At 40.3% G+C, this 23934-nt stretch overlaps 1 protein-coding gene across 2 annotated transcripts in view; it reads left to right on the top strand.

Moving 5' to 3' along the window:
• BLMH (bleomycin hydrolase) overlaps positions 1–23934 on the top strand; it is a 46994-nt gene that overhangs the window by 20486 nt on the left and 2574 nt on the right. For both annotated transcript variants that reach the window (XM_025361646.1, XM_025361647.1), the window contains 4 exons: positions 1080–1238; positions 1350–1417; positions 2596–2713; positions 7294–7363. In XM_025361646.1, the coding sequence (XP_025217431.1) occupies positions 1080–1238; positions 1350–1417; positions 2596–2713; positions 7294–7363 (415 nt within the window). The remainder of the gene's footprint in view (positions 1–1079; positions 1239–1349; positions 1418–2595; positions 2714–7293; positions 7364–23934) is intronic.

The raw sequence follows: 23934 nt of genomic DNA, 5'->3' as shown, positions 1-23934 counted from the left end.
ATGGTATAAGATTCTTGGTTAGCATGCATGAGTATCAAACTAGACAGCAAACATTTTTCCCCACTTCCTTAGAAGTATTTTATGTAGCTAATGAAGTTGGTGGTGCCAGGATTTATCAGCCTTTCCCCAGTGTTCCTCTTCAGAGACTTTTTAAACTGTAAGCCAGCAGTGATTTTAATTCCCACATGCGCTCCTGTGTAGTACCAGAATCATTCTCAAGTGCAAAGACAACGAAAGTGTATCGGGTATTTCTTACCATGGAGTCAGAGCACTTTTGCACTGAGGTCCCCTTGGGGAACTCTCTTGTTGAAGGGAGCAATCTTCATTTTTCCTATTCCCTTTAGGTCTTCCTCCTCTGCCTACCAGGATGATCAGAGCCTCTTCCTTTTATTGGCTTCTTGATCCTCTTCCAAGCAGATGCCTGTCTTATAACTTGAGAGCAGGGGCCTTGTGATTAGCTCTCCAGTTTTTCTTACTCAGTGCATGTAATTTTTCAAAATGAGTTTTGAGGGCCGGGTGCGGTGGCTCACGCCTGTAGTCCCAGCATACTGCGGGGCTGTGGTGAGTGGATCACCTGAGTTTGGGAGTTTGAGACCAACCTGGCCAACATAGTGAAACTCTGCCTCTACTAAAAATACAAAAATTAGCCAGGCGTGGTGGCGCACGTCTGTAATCCCAGCTACTTGGGAGGCTGAAGCGGGAGAATCACTTGAACCCAGGAGGCAGAGGTTGCAGTGAGCCGAGATGGTGCCACAGCACTCCAGCCTGGGTGACAGAGTGAGACTTTGTCTCAAAAAAAAAAAAAAAAAAAAATTGCTTTTGGAGCAGTTCTTGCTAGTGGGAAAAACAGGTAGATGCGTCTCCTAAGTGTGTCTCTTACAGGAATCAGAATAAGCAAGGACTTCTCTCACATGTATTTTGCCACTTTTTGTTTCTTTGTTACTTAACAATGTGGCTGTAGTACTTAGCTTGTAGGCAGAGATGATGAGCTTGATGCAAACATGAACCTAGAGGAGAGCTGTGTGTTGCTTGACATTCCTGGTTTTATGCCCTAATCAATATGTTTTTGCTCTCGATAGATTTGTTTAGTGAATGACCCTAGGCCCCAACACAAGTACAACAAACTTTACACGGTGGAATACTTAAGCAATATGGTTGGAGGGAGAAAAACTCTATACAACAACCAGCCCATTGACTTCCTGAAAAAGATGGTTGCTGCCTCCATCAAAGATGGAGAGGTTGGTATTGTTTTTGTATTTTGCACATTGGGGTTAAAACATCTTTTACTTCTTTGGTATAATAGGAAGATGGGGTTATGTTGACTTTCTTCCTCTCTCTTCTGTTTCTAGGCTGTGTGGTTTGGCTGTGATGTTGGAAAACACTTCAATGGCAAGCTGGGCCTCAGTGACATGAATCTGTGAGTGCAGGAAATTTAAAATAGAAAGTCATTTGTGGGTTGTTGCTGTTAGAGTGTGCTCTTGGTACAAAATGACTCTGCCGAGGTTCATCCAAAGGTGAAAGTTGGCCTAAGGGCGAGTCTCTTTCTTTGCATCCTGTAGAGTTTGAGGATTCATAGCAGAAACTCCACATACTTAAATACTCTAACCCGAGACATCAAGATCACAATACTTTCTATCTGAGTAGAAATCGTTGAGTGTTCCTAAAAAGCCATCCTCTATGAGAAAGACACTTTAAAAAAATAATTGACTACTGTGTAAATGTGTTCAGTACATTTGGGAATGTAATGAAAGATTTTGCAGGGCTCCCATTTGCTGTGTTACTTTAGTGGCTTTGTATTTTGTCTTTGTGACAAGTGGGACTAATTTGCATGCATACTTTAAAGCATTCCTCCTGGTCATTTATGACAATGAAGGTTAATTTGTAAACTAAATCATATAGGATTCCTTGACAGTTCACCATTCTCCATTTTAGGGTTACTTTTAAGTAGTTGTTACTTGTAGGAAGTTGAGTAAATATCTTGATAGTCAGAGAAATCTGCTAAAAAGAGAATTAATGAGGTTTAAAAAATTTTTGAAAGCAGGTAGATGCAACTCCCAAGTGTGTCTCTCACACTAACTAGAACACGCAAGGATATCTCTCACATGTATTTTGGCTTTTGTTTCTTTGTATTTAACAGTGTGAGTGTAGTGCTTATGCAAAAATATTCCCCAATATTTTGGGCATTATTTATTTAAATTTTAATCAGCAATGATTTCAATGAATTCAGAAACTGGTTGGTTCTACCAGCTCAAAAGAGACCAGTTTTCTAAGAAGTTACTTCAAAAGCTTTTTTCATTATTTTTTAAAGTTTTCTTGCCTCAATGACAATGTAAACTTGTCAGCTTCTGATGTGGAGAATTTATGTTTAATCATCTCCTTTTTTTCCTGCATACACTTGTGACACGTAGAGAATGGACTCCCACTGAGAGACTAAGTTCTGCATGTTCCATATTCTTTCTGAAGAGCTGCAGCTAGAGCCTTATTTATTTGGAGCTGTTGAGCCCCTTCAGTTTCTTCTGAATTCCTTTTACAACCAAAAGCCAGTTTTCCCTATGATCATACTCCCTTTATTTTGTACTATCATTCTTTTTACAGCTATGACCATGAGTTAGTGTTTGGTGTCTCCTTGAAGAACATGAATAAAGCAGAGAGGCTGACTTTTGGTGAGTCACTTATGACCCACGCCATGACCTTCACTGCTGTCTCAGAGAAGGTATGACCCTCAGCATGCCTGCTGGAGTGTTTGCACAGATGGATCTACATTCTCCTGCAGACTGTTTACCCAACATAGCTTCATTTATAGTGTATATGATTTCTGTTAAAAGTTAGTTTCCAAGTAAGACATTGTACCTGCGTCACTTGGGGCTTGACTGCGTACTTAGAGGTAATATAAAAATAGAAACTTTCTATGAAGAGAATTCGGGTCAGCAGGGAACGACCAAGTAACTGTGTAACTTTGGAAGGTCATGGTGTAAAGAGAAGTCAGCAAGGGAACTTGAGAGAAGGTAACTTCTGCTTTATAAGGAATCAAAATGTGCCCTGAAAGTGTTCATATCTTGATGATGTATGTTCAGATTTCCTTTCATTTGTCATTCAGATTCTTCTGCAGTAAAATGTCAATAACAGTAATTTGTGGACTCCATACCCATTACTAGTTATATACAGAGCTTCAGGAAATTGGATATAAAGTATTTTGAATTTCCTGTGAAATAGTGTGTATAGTAATACCGCTTTTTCTAGGATACACAGTTGGAAACAACTGAAATTTTATCTTTCGCAAATAAACTCCTCACTTCCAGTCAGTAAAAATAGATATTTTCCCTTCTGTGCTCAGGGATCATCAGGAAGGAAGAACTTGAACTACTTTAATTCCTTACCACCACAAGCAAAAATATTCTCTTTCTAACCTAATTCCTGGAAACTCACAGAATAACTACCTTGCATAAATTGTTCTAGAAAATAGTTTTGGGTTTGTTTTTGTTTTGTTTTTTTTGAGACGGAGTCTCACTCACTCTGTCATCCAGGCTTGAGTGCTGTAGCGTGATCTCAGCTCACTGCAACCTCCACCTCTCAGGCTCAAAAGATTCTCCTGCCTCAGCCTTGTGAGTAGCTGGGATTACAGGCGCCTGCCACCACGCCCAGCTGATTTTTTGTATTTTTAGTAGAAATGGGGTTTTGCCATGTTGGCCAGGCTGGTCTCAAACTCCTGACCTCAGGTGATGTGCCCACCTCGGCTTCCCCAAATGCTGGGATTACAGGCGTGAGCCATTGTGCCCGGCTAGAAAATAGTTTGATAGAGAATTGTTTTTGCTATCCTATCCACTAGACTTATGATCTTTCAAATGTTCAGAAATATCTTAGCATATCATTATGCTACATTTTCATAACTAGCCTATCTAAAAGTCCTGATTTGTTTTTTATACTCTATGCAGAATTGTGAGTGGAATGGCGTTTTCTGTCTGTACCTTTTTCTCACCTCTTCCAACTACTTCACTTGAAGGGTGCCCTTTCAACCCCACAGCATCTAAGATCCCTGTGCTCTCTCCGTATTCAAAACTTGGTCTTAAAGGTTTAATTACATTCCTGCAAATTATAAGGCTAGTGCTTTAAGCAGTAGAACTCTGAGGTATTCTCAGTTTTATATGAGATCAAACAGTATGGTATAAAGGTGCCCTGAACTTAAGAGGCAGTCTTAATGCTGATATTTCTGATCCTCATGTAGTTTTCATAAATAAATGTAAAGATTGAGGTCTTACAAACCAGCGAGCTGTTTTCCTCATTATCCCATTCGTCGATAATCTCAGCTCTGTAGTTAGCGAGACTCCCACACCAAGAAACAGGTTTTCAGGGTTACCCAAGAGAATGTGTGGAGTATAATTTGCATTACTTATGTAGATCACGAAAAGCCATTTTAAAATAGCAAAAGGTGATTTAAAAGTGTTATCACCCCAATTTAACAAAATTCTCACATTTGAATTATAAACAAACATAAAGTTAGGTTATAAAAGGTTTTTTAGACCGGGTTCAGTGGCTCATGCCTGAAATCCCAGCACTTTGGGAGGCCGAGGCGGGAGGATCACCTGAGGTCAGGAGTTCGAGACCAGCCTGGCCAACATGGCGAGACCCTGTCTCTACTAAAAATACAAAAATTAGCTGGGCATGGTGGCACAAGCATGTAATCCCAGCTATTAGGGAGGCTGAGGCAGGAGAATTGCTTGAACCTGGGAGGTGGAGGTTGCAGTGAACCAAGGTCATGCCACTGCACTCCAGCCTGGGCGATGGAGTGAGATTCTGTCCCAAAATAAATAAATAAATAATTTTTTAAAAAAAGGTTTTTAGCTGGGCACTGTCTCACACACTTATAATCCCAGCACTTTGGGAGCCCGAGGCGGGAGGATCACTTGAGGTCAGGGCTTCAAGACCAGCCTGGCCAACATGGTGAAACCCTGCCTCTACTAAAAATACAAAAATTAGCTGGGCATGGTGACATGCACCTGTAATTCCAGCTACTCTGAAGGCTGAGGCAGGAGAATTCCTTGAACCTGGGAAGCGGAGGTTGCAGTGAGACAAGATTGCACCACTGCACTCCAGCCTGGGTGACAGAGCAAGACTCTGTCTCAAAAATATATATATAAATAAATAAATAAAATACATGAAAAGGTTTTTCAAATAAGGGTGCTTTATAACTAAACTAAAGCTCTTTAAATAAATTTTTAAACTATATAGAGTTTGTTTTTGGTTTTTTTTTTTTTTGGAGACTGAGTCTTGTTCTGTTGCCCAGGCTAGAGTGTAGTGGCACAATCTCAGCTCACTGCAACTTCTACCTCCTGGGTTCAAGCTCTTCTCCTGCCTTAGCTTCCCGAGTAACTAGGACTACAGGCATGCACCACCAGGCCTGGCTAATTTTTTTTTTTTTTTTTTTTTAAGTAGAGACAGGATTTCACCATGCTGGTGTTGAACTCCTGACCTCAAGTGATCCACCTCCCTTGGCCTCCCAAAGTGCTGGGATTACAGGCTTGAGCCACTGTGCCCAGCCGAGAGTTTTTTTTTTTTTTTTAAACAAACCAACAATACCTGTTGTAATTTCCAAGAGAAATTCTGCTTTTTATCATTTCTGTCTCTCTTACAGAATATTCCTATTTTTCAGAGATAAAAATAATGAATACCACTGTCATTTTCTTGGGAACTTCCGTTCTTTGATTAGCATGGTTTATTTCCTTAGGAAAATGGAGCTACCTTACGTGCTAATGGTATAAAGCAGAATTTATATTATTTTAACAAGAATTTTATATTGAACATTTTCTCTTCATTCCACTAGAGTTTTTGATCCCAAAAACGAGTTTGAACTGCACTTGAGTAATAGTACAGAGGTAAATGCATACTAGTGGTTGTAGTTCCACAATTTTCTTTCTTTTGTCGCTGATATCATGGAATCCCTATAAGGGAGTTCCAGGTATTAATAATTTTGTAATTGTAGATGACCCAGAGAACAATTTGATCTAGGTCACTCCAGGAATTCATTGGCCAACGGGAAAACATAGGAACCATTTTAAGACTGAGAATACAAGTAACTATATCGCTTTAGATGACATTGATTCTAACAGTGATATTTAAAAGGAAAGTAAAGTTGGACTACAGTGGGAGGAATGGAAAACCAAAACAGATATATGCCAGCTGCAGAATGTATAGTATATAACGATATGGTTTTAAAGGATTTTGGGGGCAAAGAGTAAGGATTAGTACAGGTAAGGGTGTCTGAAACTTGTGAGTTTGTTGGCGCTATTTGTGAGACAGAAAATTACTGAGATCCAAGAAAACTGCCAAGAGTGGAGTGTTTGGGTTAGCAGAGCCAAAGAGAACCAGATCCCATATAGATGAGACTCATCATATAGTTATTTGCAAGTGGGAGTTGACAGATGAAATCATTAGGCGATAATACAGGAGTCAGTGCTTTTCTCATGCTACAAAGATTTAAGTTGCTTTGACATCAGTAAATGTCCTGAATAAACATGAAAGAGAAGTCTTTTCCCAAATGGAGCATTCCTCTTGTCTCTCTCTGTGTCACTGTAGTAAAGGCTGTAAATGAAGGTTATCATGATGAGTATCACTGTACCTTTAAGAAGACAAAAATTGAGCTTATGTTAATAATGAAGATGGAAGAAGGAGAAAAGTAGAACTGCCTGGCTTTTGTTTATGAAAATGGTCTTTTTACTTTTGCTTTGCCCTTCAGTCTCTTCTATGAAATTCAATATTTGTGTAACTGGATCAGTAAAAGAATGCATTTGGAGAGTATCATTATTTGGTTTCCCCAAGTAGAAAATCAGGCAGATGATGAGTTTATTTTGTTTTGTTTAAAAAAGGCTGACCAGGTTTTAGAATTATTCCTAAAATAAAGTAGGATGCATTTGCTTTAATCAATATTGATTGATTAAAAGCAAGAATCCCTAGCTTCAAATGGTGTTTACTGCTTTTAGTAGCTTAATACAGTTTTTCGTAGTCAAGTAGCATTTTTACATGCTTATTTTATGTATAGAATAGAATAGAAAGGATGAAATAGTATTTATTGCTTTGTTAGTTTATTATGTTTTTACCCCAAGAGATTCAAATTCCATTTCTATTGAGAGTATCTATCCCTTTAGTGATAGTAGGAAACTTATGGCCCTGACCAAGTACATCCTGCCTGTATAGAGCAGGCTGTTTCTTTCAAGTGGCTACAGAAGAGCTAAAATTATATGACACCTCAGCAGGGAGAATCTGGCTTCATACTACTCACCATCATCCACTTTTTTGCAGGATGATCAGGATGGTGCTTTCACAAAATGGAGAGTGGAGAATTCATGGGGTGAAGACCATGGCCACAAAGGTGAGCTCAGTTTGGTAATACTAACTCCAGGTGACTGAACCTGCTCTACTCTGCCTTTCTCGGTGTCAAGCTGCTCTAGTGTGGAGGATTTCTCAGTAATTGGCTCACTGACTAGACTATTCTACAGAAAAATCTGAGGATCTGATTTGCCCCCAGAATTCCCCTGACCATTATGGCGTGCCTGAACTCCCAGGTTGACTCTGAGACCGCTATGTGCTGCATTTGTTCCAAACTATGTTAATCCTCCCCTCTTTGTAGACCACTTGGCTAGTGAGGAGGTTGAGGTTGAGTGCCCTTGCCAGGACACTTGCTGTATGGCGTTTGATGCATTTTCTTCTTCTTTTTTTTTCTTTTTTGAGACTGAGTCTCGCTCTGTCACCCAGGCTGGAGTGCAGTGGCCAGATCTCGGCTCACTGCAAGCTCCACCTCCCAGGGTCACGCCATTCTCCTACCTCTGCCTCCCGAGTAGCTGGGACTACAGGCACCCGCCACCACGCCTGGCTGATTTTTTGTATTTTTAGTAGAGACGGGGTTTCACCGTGTTAGCCAGGATGGTGTCAATCTCCTGACCTCATGATCTCCTCTCCTCGGCCTCCCAAAGTGCTGGGATTACAGGTGTGAGCCACTGCACCCAGCCTTGATGTATTTTCATCTACTACATCAGTACTCTAGAAAGTCAGAAGCCTTCTATATGGGAGAATGGGACTGGCAAGAAGCTTTCTTTAGGCATTTATTAGAGACTCCGTAGAAGTTACCATTGCCTAAAGTGGAAATGAACACTTTGCTTACCACTTAGAACTTTTTTATACTGACAAATCAAAACCTAGGGAGAAGTCATAACTTACACTAGGTAGACTAAAAATAACAGATAATATGTGAGTTGTGGAAAAATTTTAAAATATAGATAAAAAGTCTCTAATAATCCAACCACCTAGAGATCACCATTGATTAACAGTTTAGAGTGTATTATTGTAAAATTTTGAGACCATAATTTTTTTTTTTTTTTTTTTTTTTTGAGACGGAGTCTCACTCTGTAGCCCAGGCTAGAGTGCAGTGGCCGGATCTCAGCTCACTGCAAGCTCCGCCTCCCGGGTTCACGCCATTCTCCGGCCTCAGCCTCCCGAGTAGCTGGGACTACAGGCGCCCGCCACCTCGCCCAGCTAGTTTTTTGTATTTCTTAGTAGAGACGGGGTTTCACCGTGTTAGCCAGGATGGTCTCGATCTCCTGACCTCGTGATCCACCCGTCTCGGCCTCCCAAAGTGCTGGGATTACAGGCTTGAGCCACCGCGCCCGGCCGAGACCATATTTTTAAAGGCTGTTTTTAGTAATAGCTTTTGAAGGAGATTTTACACTTTAATTTTTAGGGTTCCAAACCAAAAGTGGTGACCACCATGGCATATGTGTACATATGAACACGTAGATGTGTGTGTGCTGGGGACATTTTGTAGCCAACTCTTCCCCAGAGTCCTTTTTCTTTTAACCAATGAATTCTGGCTAGGAAAAACATTAACTGCAGCTTAGTAGACTAGTTAGAAAACTGAGAGAAACCAGGTGGAAAGCCAGAGAATTGACATGCAGAGATACTTGGAAACAAACTTGAGCATACATTTTACCCAACAGGAATTAGGCATTTTATTTTTTAAAAAAGAAAGAAAAAGAGACTTTAGCAACTCCTTGTTGTTGCCCCTCTCTGTGTTTAGAATAGTGATTTTCCAGCTATGTTCCTCACAGCGCTAGGATTTCCAAGGGTAAAAGGTAGAGGACGGGGTGCGGAGGTTTGGACGTGAGCGTATCTCACTTCCATAGCTCGTATTTGAAAATTGCTGTTTTAGAAGAGTCTGTTAAGCTAAGTTTTGAACTTGACAGCACTTTAGTATGCTGATTGGGCAGCACAGGCTTGTATATGATAGCCAGAATCTGAAGACCATTTATTTGTCATTCTAGGGCTTTTCATCTCCCTATGAGAAAAATCACTGGTGGGTTTTGGCTGACTGTCCCTGGAATCTGCTGTGAAACTCAGCAGCCCGGTGTTTATATGTAAACAAATACAAATGCTGTTACTGCATTTCTCTTCATCATCAGATAGTTGCATGTCTACCTTCTGTGATGTCTATAATTGTTCTGTGATTTCAGGGGTGCCAAAGTTAACTTATGAATTAGAATGCAACATTTTAAAATTGGCAGTTTCTTGTAAGGTTAATTTTATTTTGAGACAAATACACAATAGGGTCAAATAGAGAAGGGTTTAAACCTCAGCAAAGCTAGCAGACAGAGTAAAAATAACTCACAATTTAGTCGTATCTGTAAGTTGGCGATAGTGAAGAGATGGATACTTGTCTTAAATTTGAAAGATTTGATTATTTGTAGCAAACATAAGATACTGAGTTAAAGTTTCCTGTTGCTTCCAGTGAACCCCCTGCAGCTTCTGTTTCATTTCTGGTCTAATTGGGTTTGTTATCATGTAGCTTACCACCTATGAGAAGAACTAAAGTTATATTTGTTTAGAAGAGCCTGGATCCGTCAGCTTGCTGCGATATTTTTCCATCTGTAATAGTGAGTGTGAAGATAGTAGTGTTATCTGGTTAATAGAGGATAAACACTTGTAAAATCAGGAAAATGTGTTTTATGTAGTGTGAGTTACTGTCTTTATTATTTTGAACCTAAATACTTAATTTTAGGTCACTTTACTGTATATAATTTTTCCATTTAGCTTTACCTCTTAAAAGTTTTGCTTCTGCTAACTTAACTCATTTCATTATTATGCTGAGAGAACTGTATAATACAGGATCTTGCTATCCCTGTAACTCTTCTATAAACCTTCTTAGTGAAATCTGCAGCTATCTAGTAAAGATTAACTTTTTTGTTCTCAAATAACTGAAATGCCCGTGATTATACACAGCAAAGCATTTCAGTAGAGAGCCAAAAGATAAGAAACAGAACTGGAGTGGAGGCAGGGAATCATTCATTCAAGCCAAAATAAATTATTCTCATGTATTTCTTGGTAATGTTCTTTCTAACTTAACAGGAAGGAAGGAAAGAAAACATGATCTAATTTAATTGGCACACTTGGCCTGACCTTAGGAGAGCGCATAGTATGTTATTATGTTGGCAATATGTGTTTACCCCAGCAGGGCCTTCTTGTCTGTCATCCTAGTGGACATTGGCTGGCACGTCTGAGGCAGGACCTCTGTTTATGCTCTCTTGGGAAACATGACAACCTTAAGAAGCATTGCTGGGATTTTGTTTCTGTAGATAACATTGTTAACAGTTTGTTGCTGTTCTCTTTGGGATTTCTTACTGTTAAGATTGATGTTTCTGAAAAAGCAGTGTTGATAATACATGCTGGAGATAAACAGAGCAAAGATACCTGGGCAAGCTGCCTTTGCCCAGCCCTGGCTTTGGTTCTCCCCATTGGTTATGTTCATGGCCCTCCTGCCCAGAAACTGTTTTGTAACAGATAACCTGACTGTTTCGTAAAATAGACAGAAGGTTTCTTCTCCCCTCCTTCTTAAAATACTTGACTATCCATTTTGTACCTTGTTAATGGATCATATCAGAAATGGATTTCACAATTAGATGAGGGAACAGACTTTGGGATTTGATATATTATCTTTCATTTTGAAACATTGATAAAAATATTTTGTAAAATATTTAAGAATTTAAAATCAAGGAAGTCACTTTTGATTCCTCTCACTATTAGTCAGAAATTCATCTGAGAAGAGCCTAATCTTTAAGCCAAAGTGACCTGCAGATCCCCTAGCTAGTAAAGATAGAGCCAGAATTATAACCCAGATGGCCTGATACCAGAGCCAGTTTTCTTAACCACTAAACTGTGCTTTTTCTCAGCTTCTCTGTTCTAGTAGCGTGTCATCCACTCATGAAATAACAGGTCAGTTCATGGTCATTGGTGACCAGAAACAGTGGGTGAGGGGATGTAAAACTGTATGAAGGACCTGGAGATGTTATGTAAATGTCTGACACTGGGAGAAAAGGCCCCTAGAGCATCATTTGTGGCTGGGAATCTGGGTAAAGAGTGAAGAATGGGGCATTCTCTGAGGGTTTGTCCCATGTTAGCACATTTGTGACTTAGGCAAGTAAGAAACTATGCAGCCACCCAAAACCTCCCTGAATTTTGTCCATACTGCTTTATAATAAGGTTATTTCGTTCTTTTTTTTTTTTTTTTTTTTTTTTTTTGAGATGGAGTCTTGCTCTGTCACCCAGGCTAGAGTGCAGTGGCACGATCTCAGCTCACTGCAAGCTCTGCCTCGCAGGTTCACGCCATTCTCCTGCCTCAGCCTCCCGAGTAGCTGGGACTACAGGTGCTCCCCACCATGCCTGGCTAATTTTTTATATTTTTTAGTGGAGACGGGGTTTCACCAGGTTAGCCAGGATGGTCTCGATCTCCTGACCTTGTGATCTGCCCACCTCAGCCTCTCAAAGTGCTGGGTTTACAGGCGTGAGCCACCGCGCCCAGCTAAGGTTATTTAGTTCTTAACTTTTTATCTTGGACAACTTTAAACATATATAAAGTAAACAGGATTGTATTAAAGAACCCTGCATATGCCTGTCACCCACCTTCAGTAGTTATCAATATTCTGTCATGCAAATAATAGTGTATTTGATAGTCAATAAATAAAATTCCTAGATGGTCTTTCTAATGAACCAGTCTTACTATGAAACTTTACTTCTTTGTGATTGGTTCACTTAGTTATGAGATTGTATTCCATTTCTAGAGCCTGACACAGCAGAGCTCTAAATGTGAAATTATCAAAATACCGTTCTTAATGCTTATTTGGTCTAGTTTCTCAATATGATAAGTAACAACTTTTAAGTGAAGATATGAGGGATATTTTCTAATTCTGCAATGTTCACTGAAGGAAAATACTTACCTTTAAAAATTCAGTCTCTTCTGATTTTCATTTTGAACCAAGATGAGTTTTCCATTTTTCACATTGCTTTTGTTCCTTTCAGATACATGAACATTTGAAATTGTTTTTAACCCACATTTTTAATCTTTTCTTACAAATGAGCCTCTCTGTTCCTGATTTCTTTCATTTTAGGAAAATTTTCAGACTTCCTTCTAGAAAGGAGCCTCTAAATGGTTTCAGTTAAAGAGACTTTGGCATGTTAGAGATTAGAAAGAAACATGTTACCAATTCAGATTATATCTAGATTTCTGCTGCTTCCTAAAAACCAACATTATGACCTTTAATTGTCTCACCAGCCAAACTGCCACATGTGATTTTGGAGATGGTATATTCAAAGCTAGGCATAAAAACCATCATATTCTTCATATAATGCTATGTTGTAGAACCAGGTGAGTTGAGAGACAGTTACTAATAATTAATTCTTGATTTTAGATGCAGGGCAGTAATTTAACTCATTGTAGTGTCACATTTCTATATCAATAACATGGACAATTTGTTTCTTTATGAGCTCCTACAGTTTGTATGTAGCCATCAAATGAAATAATATATGCAAGCATTTTTCAAACTGTATACTGTTATATAAATCTAAGGAGTTATAAACAGCCCATATTTCTTTTGGAGGTAGTCGAGACATAAAGCTACAGGGCATCTTGCTTCATGAGAATTCAAAGTTCACTAATAATTTCTATATATTTATCCTCATGACGTCAGAGTAGAGTAACTCAGGATGTGAACGGGGGTGATTATACCCAGGTTTTATGTGAAGAAACTAAAACTTACTGACAGTTGTGTCTTGTTCGGGTTCCACAGAATCAGAGAGAGAATTGGAATTCAAATCTCTTAATTTGACACAGATAGCTTCCCTAAAAGTATATATTACTTACAAAAGACAATCAGTTATTTGTAGGTCTCTTTGAGGTTCAGTTCTGGATCTCTAGTACAATAATGGAAATTATAGGTAATGTTGGGCCAGACTTGCTGAAACGAGAGTGAATTGTAGAACTTAAAACCTCAGGTTTCTGATTTCCGAGAAAAGGGCAAGATGCAAATTTGTTTTGTCACCTTGGAGGGTTTCATGTCTCTCCAGGCTTGGGAAAAGTGCTGCTACCAGCAAATCTGGATTCTGGGTTCTTTCAGAAGGGCTTTTTGTTGCTGTTGTTGTTACTGTTGTGACGGAGTGTTGCTCTGTCTTCCCAGGCTGGGGTGCGGTGGTGTGGTCTCAGCTCACTGCAACCTCTGCCTCCCAGGTTCAAATGATTCTCATGTCTTGGCCTGCTGAGTAGCTGGGATTACTGGTGCCCACCACCGTGCCCAGTTTTGTTTTGTTTTGTTTTTTGTTTTGTATTTTTAGTAGAGACAGGGTTTCACCTGTTGGCCAGGCTGGTCTCGAACTCCAGACCTCAAGTGATCCGCCCACCTCGGCCTCCCAAAGTGCTGGGATTATAGGTGTGAGCCACCGTGCCCAGCCTTCTCAGAAGGGCTTTTCATCATACATCTTTATTAACCAAAAAGCCTGTATGACTTTGGCTGAGAAATAGTGTATGTAGATGGAATAGAGGAAGCATGTACTCTCCAGTTCACTGGTGCTTCCTGATCAAAGTATGTGACTAAGAGAGGATTATCATTATGTGGGCAAGGACAGACTGTGTGACAGAGCTCTTAACCTGCAATGAAGCATCTGCTTCAGAGAGAAATCTCCTCATATCTAAAGTAGAGTTTTGTGTATAGATGTGCTTTTACCTGTAGATAGGATCTATAATTTTCACCAGATTATCTCCAAGGTGTGTTTGCGTTGGCTTAAGAAGGATGGAGGTTTAAGCACAGAATCTGGAGCCAGACCACCTGGGTATGCATCCTGGCTAACCTATCTATATTGGCTGTGTCACAGTGGTCATTGACATTTAACCTGTCTGAGCCTCAGCTTTCTCATCTGTGAAATAGGGATAATAATTGGACCTATCTCATAGGGTTGTTGTGAGAACCATGCCAGGCGCATAAGAAGTGCTTAGAAATATTAGAGATCCCATTGCTACTCTTGTTAATGTTTTCTATAGACTAATGAGGGCAAGAGAACAAGAACATGAAGTTCCCTAACCTTTCCCTTCAAGAGGAGGGCATCTAACTTGCTCCATGGTTCCAGTTTCAGATCTCTAAATTCAGTGCCCTAGTGTGATCATTATGCTACATCACCAGTGTACTGGGTGGATGACCCATAGTGTGGGCTTAGTGTCGTGAGAGAAAGCAGTGAAAGTGAATAAACCTAGTGCTGAGGAGAAACCATTAGCAGTAGCATCAACTCACATTTATTGATGGGATGCAAGGAACCGTGCATGGGCCATGGTGGAGTGAATGTCTCTGACCCTCAGAGGAATTTATACTTACTCACCTGTGACACAGGAAGGGGATTTGAAGAGGGCTGTGATGTGACAGAAGTGGCATTCATGGTGTGCTCCTCAGACTGTAAGATATAGAATAAATAGACCGAGAAAAGCAGAGAAGGGATGAATTTTTTTCCAAGAAGGCAGTTGACAGAAGAAGAACTAGGGAGTACCTTCCCTCAGTGGGGAGACAATAGGAAGACATGGAAGCTGAGGTGATTGAAAAGGGTGAGGGGTTGGAGAGAGCACCTTGGAAGCCCAGGACTAGAGGGCGTCAGGAAGAACATGGTGGTACATAGTGGAACAGCAGAGCAGACAGAAAATGGGTCAAGGAGAAAAGCTGTTGGGTTGGACTTAAGGTAGTTTTTTGAAACTTTAGGAGGGGTCAGGGTGCAAGCCCAGCTATCCTATTATGCTCCATTGGCAGCATGTCAGTACTTCGTTCCCTCAAAGGCTACGTACAGTGGAGTTGCAAGGAATTGAAGATGGGACAATTAAGACTGTACGTCTTGGCCCCATATGGTGTTTGTAACCTACTGTAAGAAAAAATCTGTAAAACATAAACACAAGAATAAGTGCAGAGTCACACACGGGATAAACTGCAAGGGAAGTGGTCAGTGACTGGAACTGTGAGGCCTCCGTAGGGATTCTTCAAGGGTGACCCTCTTTAGGGAGGATTTTAGGGGTGTGGCTTTTTTTCTGTAAAGGGAGAGGGAGGCCAGCCAGAGAAATGGTGGCTGAGAAGTGCAGCTCTTAGCATTTGGAGCATGCGTTGAACAGGTCAGAGGAGTGAAGCCAAGAAATAATGTGACTTGCCATTCATAGAGCTTTTGAGGAATGACCAACAAGCAGACTTTGTCTGAAACAAATAGGAGTAGCGATAGTTTGGGGTGAGAGAAAAGTCACTGAGTTTCAGTGGGAAAACAAGACCCTTGGATGGCATCTAAATTTGTGCTTTCCTCTCTGGGTTCGCCCTCAGAGATCCTGGAGAGCTGTGTGTGCCCTCAGGGCTGCCTGGCTCATGCCCATTGGTCTAGAGAAAGAAGTCAGCCGGGAGGTGAACAGGCTGCTTCTGGGCTCCTTAGCAGAGGGCACTTCTCAGGCTGTGGACACTTCTGCTGACTGAATTTTGTGGTGGATGGGTTTAAAAAATACAAACCACAAACCAAAACAACTCCTTTTCTCTACCGCATTTTCCACCCTGCATTTTTCCTGGTATATTTACTGGGGAAATGGTACTTTCTAACCTTTGTTTCTGAAAGAGGCCACAAGTAATATCCGGCTATAAGAGTATCTCTTCTTTTATCAGCAAATGGTTTATGAATGTAAATGTGTCCTCACCACATAGCCAGAATTTTATGTTTGCTCTGGAGGAAGAAGAAGCCTCTTCTCAGATCACTGTTTCAAATGGCAGCCATACTTATAAGTGGTGGTTTTGGTTCCCTTCCTCTGGCCTTTTTTTTTTTTTTTTTTTAAAACATCCAACCCATCCTGTTATCTATCTTTCTAAATACATGCACTTAGAACACATGGTGTCTCTTGTCTCTTTGATTTAAACAGACAAAATAGCTAGCCAAACATGGTAGTATGCACCTATAGTCTTAGCTACCCAGGATGCTGAGGCAGGAGGATTGTTTGAGCCCAGGAGTTCAAGTCCGGCCTGGGCAAGATAGTGAGACTCCATCGCTAAAAAATAAATAAATAGAAGATACAAAATACATTATAAATGGACCCAACAAAAACTGGGTTCCTGTTTGTTGATATGGGATTTGTGAGCAGATGAAGTTGGTTTCAAAGTTAGGTACCTGAGCTAGACTAAGTGCTGTCTGTTGCTGAAGCCATAACTACCTCCCAAGTCTCTTTGCCCACAGAGTGCTCAACTGGAGGAAGCTGAGCCCAATGAGAAAGACGGAATTTGAATTTAAGACCTGGGTTTGATGTCGGCTTTACTTACTGCCCTCCTGTCTGACAGTATTGTTGTGAGGATTAAAATGAAAACCAGGATAGGGATGTGAAATTGCATTGTGAAGTGTAAAGTCCTCACAGAGTTTTGGGGGTATATATGTGTGCATTTTTTTGTTTTGTTTTCTAAAGTGTAATTCTTTTAGTAGATAATGAAATTACATCGTTCCAAAATCAAAATATAAAAAGATATATGAAAGAATTTTGTTTCCATCTCCATCACTCTTCATTCCCCTGCCTCTCTCTTAGGTTATTATTTCTATTTCTGGTATGTCTTTCCTTGTTTTTTTAGTACTAACGTTACACATATTTAAGTATATTATTGCCTCCTTTTCTTACACTAGTGGTAGCACACTAGGTCGCCTGCTCTGCATCTTGTTCTCACTTACAGCGTATCTTGGGGACATTTCCTTATCAGTACATCAGTACAGCTTCATTATCTTCCATTGTCTGGATCTAGCACAGTTTATGTAACCATTTCCCTTACTAATGGGACTTGAGTTGTTGCAGTCTTTTGCTATTACAAACAATATTGCAGTGGGTTATTATATATATGTACAGTGCTTAGAATAGTGCCTGGCACATGGTAAGTGCCAAATAAATATTAACTTTGTTGCACATAAATTCATATTGTATGCATGTAAGTATTGTGTATCTGTAGCATGAAGTCCCAGAAATGACATTGCTTAATGAAGAGGGTAAATGCATGTGTAATTTTTCTAGATACTGAAAAGGACAGATCTAACACCTCTGGACACCATTCCATAGGCAGTGTGTCATTTTGCACATTTGCAACATAACCTGTACAAATTCAAGGAAGTATTAGGTCATGCTTCACCCAGTGGATACCTAACAGAAGTGGCTGACAAATTATCACTACTTAATTATCTGTTGAAATTGTCTGGATTCATAGTTGGGGACTATGCCAAGGCCTTAGTGAGTAATGGAGTTTTTCGTTGAGAGTCTTGTTTCTGATGTTTTCTTATCGATTATCCTTCTTTTTTCTTGTATGTTTTTCATTATAATAGCAGAAAAATGTTTGTAAGCATAACACCAGTTAGAAACCAAAAAGAAAAAGATTAATAAATTTGACTTAATAAAAACAAAAATGGGCCGGGCACAAAGGCTTAACACCTGTAATCCCAGCACTTTGGGAGGCTGAGGCAGGTGGATCACCTGAGGTCAGGAGTTTGAGACCAGCCTGGCCAAAGTGGCGAAACCCCATCTCTACTAAAAATACGAAAAATTAGCCGGGCGTGGTGGTGGACACCTGTATTCCCAGCTACTCAGGAGGCTGAGGCAGGAGAATCACCTGAACCTGGGAGGCAGAGGTTGCAGTGAGCTGAGATCACACCACTGCACTCCAGCCTGGGCTACAGAGCAAAACTCTGTCTCGAAACAACAACAACAACAAATGTTAGTAGGCTAGAAAATATAAACTAAATTAGAAGGCAAATTACATAATAGGAAAAAAATGTTTGCAACCAATATAAATATAGAGTGTACTATAACTGATCACTATGAAAAAGAAGAAAGCTCCAATTTAAAATATGCAGAGGGCTAGGTATAGTGGCTCACACCTGTAACTCCAGAGGTTTGGGAGGCCAAAACAGAAGGATTGCTTGAGCCCAGGAGCTCAAGACCAGCCTGGGCAACATCGTAAGACCCCATCTCTATGAAAGTTAAGAAAATTAACTGGGTGAGGAGGCGCATGTTCATAGTCCCAGCTACTTGGGAGGCTAAGGTGGGAGGATCGCATGTCCGCAGGAGTTTGAGGCTGCAGTGAGCTATGATTGTGTCACTCAGCCTGGGTAACACAGTGAGACCTTGTTTCTCTCTTTTTTTTTTTTTTGAGACAGAGTCTCACTCTGTCACCCAGGCTGGAGTCCAGTGGCACGATCTTGGCTCACTGCAGCCTCCACCTGCCTGATTTAAGCAATTCTCCTGCCTCAGCCTCCCAAGTGACTGGGACTACAGGCACGTGCCACCATGCCCAGCTAATTTTATGTATTTTTAGTAGAAATGGGTTTTACCCTGCTGGCCAGGCTGGTCTTGAACTTCTGACCTCGTGATCTGCCTGCCTCGGCCTCCCAAAGTGCTGGGATTACAGGCGTGAGCCATCATGCCTAGCCAGACCTTGTCTCTTAAAAAAAAAAAAAAAAAAAAAACAGAGTTCTCAGACACTTTAGAAAATAAAACTGTCAATAGCAAGCAAACACATAAAAGGAGAAAAGACTCAAATTGGATCCAAGAAGAAAGTTAGTAATTATGTATACCAGATATTGATTAGGATATAAGGAAATTTAATACAGTGAAGCATTGCTTAAGACAGGGATCTTTTCTGAGAAATGCATCATTAGGTGATTTTGTCATTGTGTGGACATCATGGATTGTACTTAGACAAACCTTGATGGTGTAGCCCATTGCCCCTAAGCTACAAACCTGTACAGCATGTTACTATACTGAATACTCTAGGCAGTTGTAACATAGTGCTAAGTGTTATTTGTGTATCTAAACATAGAAAAGGTACAGCAAAAATACCTTATTATAATCTTATAGAACCACTATCATATATGTAGTTCATTGCTGACCAAAATGTCACTATGCAGTGCATGAATGTAGATGATTAAGGGTGTGCACAAAGATTTACCTACAGAAATGTTTGTAACAGTATTGTTTCTAAGCATGAAAAACAGTCCGGATTCCAACAATAGGGGACTGATTAAATGTGTTTTGATTTAATCATGTAGATTCAGCACTTAAAAATTATGATGTAGATAGATGTATTTCATTATCAATAAGGAAAGAGATTAATTGGAAAACAGTATGTGTATTAGTTTGTAATACAAGGCCACCATGTAAGATGTCTCATTTTTATGAAATTTATAGCTTCTAGTACATATAGAAACTTTATCAAGGATCCATGTAAAATTTGACAGAGCTTGAGCATGTGTCCCAAGGTGGTGGGATTGTAGGCAGTTTAAAAATTATTTGTCTTCTCTTTCTCCTCCTTTCATGTTTCCAGAATTTTTTATGATGAGTCTCTGGGTAATTTTTAAGGAGTTAAAAAGCAGTGTAACATTTCAGAAATTTTGGGGAGAAAATCTCCTATCCCATGGCATAAAATTCTCAAGTTTTATTGCTGTTCATGGTTTTTTTTTCTCATGTACATCTATATTTGTAACGTAGTTGTAATTATACAGGATATGCCACTTTATTTTTATTACCTAAACATTTTTTCATGTTGCTACACAGTCTTTACAACTTCATTATAAAGTGATTCCTGTTCTGTGAGGTGGTTTCTCCCCGGTGATTGGGAAGCTTGAAATAGAAGACAAGTGCCAGTGAGATTCTGCTTTCCTTTCTGGGAGCCTTGTTTCAACCTTGCGTTCCGACCGCCAGGTGAAGGATTGGCAGGGACTGAATGAAGGGTTGGTGGTCCAGCTTCTTAGTTTCATGCTGCCAGACAGACCGTTAGAGCAGAGCAGATACCTTCATTTTGTCACAACTTTTTAAAAAATGGCAAAAAATAACAGCCACATATAGTTTGTTAGTGAGGTGAAATACCTCATAGAACAAGACAACAAAGAATATAAAATATTTCTAATATGTTAAAATATAAGTATTTTATATTCTTTGTATTCTTTAGTCTGAAAGGCTTAAATCTTACATCTCTGGTGGAATTTCAGAAAGAAAAACAAAATGTTTTCTTAGGTAAAGCGTCTTTTTTCTCTGAAACTAGCCCATGTGAAACTCTTCTGTTTCTGAATGAATTTCACCTAACCTGTCTACAGCTATATTCACAGACACTGTTTTTCCCTTTACAGACCAACCCTACCCTTTCTGTTACAAAACACAGAAACATTGCCAGTGTTTTTTGGTTGGTTGGTTGGAGGTGTTTTGTTTTGAGGACTGTTCACTTTTCTTTCTTTCTCATTGCATGTAAACAAGACATTAAAGTTTAAACAAAATTTAATTTCACCTTAGTTCCTAAAGCTGACTTTCTTTATCTGTTCATCTATTTGTTTCCCTCAGTGTAACCTTGGGATCCCTGGAGCAGGTTTTTATTTTGTTTTCTTTTCTTTTTCCCTTGGAATGCTTGTGTCTCATGGCCAGTGGGCCTAAGGGTTAGGAACCGTACCTTCCCACAAATGAAAAGTGCCACCCGAATCCTGCCTGAGCCAGTGCTTTGCTGCTTCCTACACAGATTTCAGACATGCTGATCCTAATCTTCTCAGTCAAACTCCAAGACACACAGTGTCAACAGTTACGGCAGCCGCAAGTTCATTATCTACATAGGGCGCAATTACTTGGCAGCTACCTAGACTGTGAGGATTTTGTGGGTCCCCAGAGAACTCATATCCTGAAGAGAGAGACTAATCAAGGTGGGTCCTCTTGGCAGGGACATTGAAAGGGTGGATTACAATTGATAGGAATTTTAATTTGTGAGGACTTAATCTGATATGCTTTTGGAACAAGATAGTGTAGATGTACTTATTGTCCATATTCTGGGAGCATTCTTTGAAGATTCATTTGATTGTATGGTGATAGTATTGTTGAAAGGACACAGAATTTTATTACATGAATCTGCTTCTATCCTTCACCTGCCTAACTGCCCAGGGCTACTGCAAGTGTTTATTCAGCCTGCATTGTGGTGAGGGAAGGGATGACTAATGTCTCAAACAGTGCGGTGTTCCCTAGTGTTCCCTAGCCTGCTCTCCTGCTTGCTGAAAGCTCCTTTTTGGGAAGGCAGATGCTGAGTTTTCAGGAAGCACTCACTTAGGATGCAGTGTTTTAGTTTTAAATATATGCACTAGTTGACCTTTGAGCGGACAGAACTTTCGTTGCCAGAACCTGGTGGCACTGGTGTGAGTGATGTTAATTAAGGGCCAGGTCCTGACACCAACAAAGCCAGAAAGTTTGGAATATATAATCAAGACAAGCCGGAAGTAGCACAGGCTGCAGAATGGGCCTGTACCCTCCTTCCGTCTCTTATCTATTGAAAGTAGGGGCCCTGGGTCCAGGAGGCCAGCTTATCAAGAGACAAGGATGCATTCCTTTATCTGCCTTGGTCGGAGCACTTGAACACTTTTACAGAGCACTCCCAACCCCCACCATTCCCACCCCCAAGGCAGGATCTCACTCTGTTAAGGCTGGAGTGCAGTGGTGTGAACTTGGCTCACTGAAACCACAGGCTCAGGTCACCACACTGGCGAATTTTTTTTATTTATTTTTATTTTTATTTTTATTTTTTTAAAATATTTTTTGTAGGGATGGGGTTTCGCCATGTTGCCCAGGCTGGTCTTGAACAACTGGGCTCAAGCAGTCCACCTTCCTTGGCCTCCTAAAGTGCTGAGATTATAGGTGTGAGCCACTGCTCCTGGGCTCCAGTGTTTTTGAGGGTAAATGTATGCTATGCCACATCAGGATGATCTGTCTCTGACTTCTGTCAGAGGTGAAAAACAGGATTGGGCATAGATGACTTCACAAATCAATTGTGTTTTCAGGTTAAATAGTGCCCTTTGTCACACCATTTAGCATACAAAATTAGACTTACCACTATAGTTGCCTTTTAATTATTTAAACCAGTCTTGCCTCAAGAGCAACAGTTCTCCCTAGGGCCCTTTCAGGGGGTGTGCAGGGTCTGCCCTTGAGCAACGTATCTGTGTGAGGCTGGATTTCCTTCATCTGCTTCAACCAGAACAACATACTGCAACAGATTAAACACAGATGCAGATACTGGAATTCAGCTGTCTTCTACAAATCCAGATATTAAAATGTAAAACAATGCCACTTTTCTAACTAAAAATATTTTTTTACAGAATATAATTATTTTTTCCTTAAAATATATTGTTTATATTCATTTTTCATACTTATTTTTAAATGAATTAATATTTTTAGCTTTCTGTTTTAGTTTCTGGTATAGTAAGTTATGATAGATATTAGTCCACATAAAGAATGTTTTAGGTCCTTAATAATTTTAGGAATGTAAAGGGCAGGGCTTGAGGCCAAGAGGCTTGAGAACTGCTGCACTAGGGGACCCTCTTGGTAGAAACACCTACTTCTCCTTTCCCTGGGTCCTGTGTAGTGGGAAATGGTATAGCACAGGTCTAGGTTGATACAAACTTTCAGAGAAAAATGGCTCTGGTGTTTACTGTAAAACAAGTATCAGATACAGTCAGATGACAGTCGTGGTGCCGATGGCCATTGCTAGTCCAGGTAGCCCTTGGATGTGTGTGCCTGCATTGCTCTTGATTCAGTACACATCGTTTGCTCTGTGTTCTGTCTGTGGCCCAGCAGCCCATTCTTGTTAAATATATGGACTTCAGTCTTTCACATTAATTTTGCTCTTCTTATTAGCAATGGCTTGGGTAAAGCATTTTTTTCCAATTTAAGTTTTTTTGGAGATCTGTTCCTGAAAGAACAGATTTGTTTGTTTTTGTTTTTTTAACTTTCAATCGTTTTGGGGGAACAGGTGGGTTTTGTTTACATGGATAAGTTATTTAGTGGTGATTTCCGGGACTTTGGTGCACCCGGCACCTGAGCAGTGTACACTGGTATGTTGTCTTTGTTTTATCCCTCCACCCCTCCCACTCCTCCATCCTGAGTGCCCAAAGTCCATTATGTCATTCTTATGCCTTTGCATCCTCATGGCTTCGCTCCAACTTATATAAGTGTTTTCCATTCTTGAGTTACTTCATTTAGAATCATGGTCTCCAGCTCCATCCAAGTTGCTACAAAATACATTATTTTTTTCCTTTTTATGGCTGAGTGTAATATTCCACAATATGTAAATGTCACATTTTCTTTATCCACTCGTTGGTTGATGGGCACTTAGGTTGGGTCCATGTTTTTGCAATTGTGAACGGTGCTGCTATAAGCATGCGTGTGTGCATGTGTCTTTTTCATTTAATGACCTCTTTTCCTTTGGGTAGATACCCAGTAGAGGGATTGCTGGATCGAATGGTAGATCATTAGTTCTTTAAGAAATCTCCGGTCGGGCGCGGTGGCTCAAGCCTGTAATCCCAGCACTTTGGGAGGCTGAGACGGGCAGATCACAAGGTCAGGAGATCGAGACCATCCTGGCTAACCCGGTGAAACCCCGTCTCTACTAAAAAATACAAAAAACTAGCCGGGCGAGGTGGCAGGCGCCTGTAGTCCCAGCTACTCGGGAGGCTGAGGCAGGAGAATGGCGTGAACCTGAAAGGCGGAGCTTGCAGTGAGCTGAGATCCGGCTACTGCACTCCAGTTTGGGCGACAGAGCCAGACTCCATCTCAAAAAAAAAAAAAAAAAAATTGTT

Source organism: Theropithecus gelada, chromosome 16 (genome assembly GCF_003255815.1).
Source record: "Theropithecus gelada isolate Dixy chromosome 16, Tgel_1.0, whole genome shotgun sequence".
NCBI classification, from domain to species: domain Eukaryota; kingdom Metazoa; phylum Chordata; class Mammalia; order Primates; family Cercopithecidae; genus Theropithecus; species Theropithecus gelada.
The sequence above is the reverse complement of the archived record's forward strand: the minus strand, read 5'-3'. Positions and strand labels throughout refer to the sequence as shown.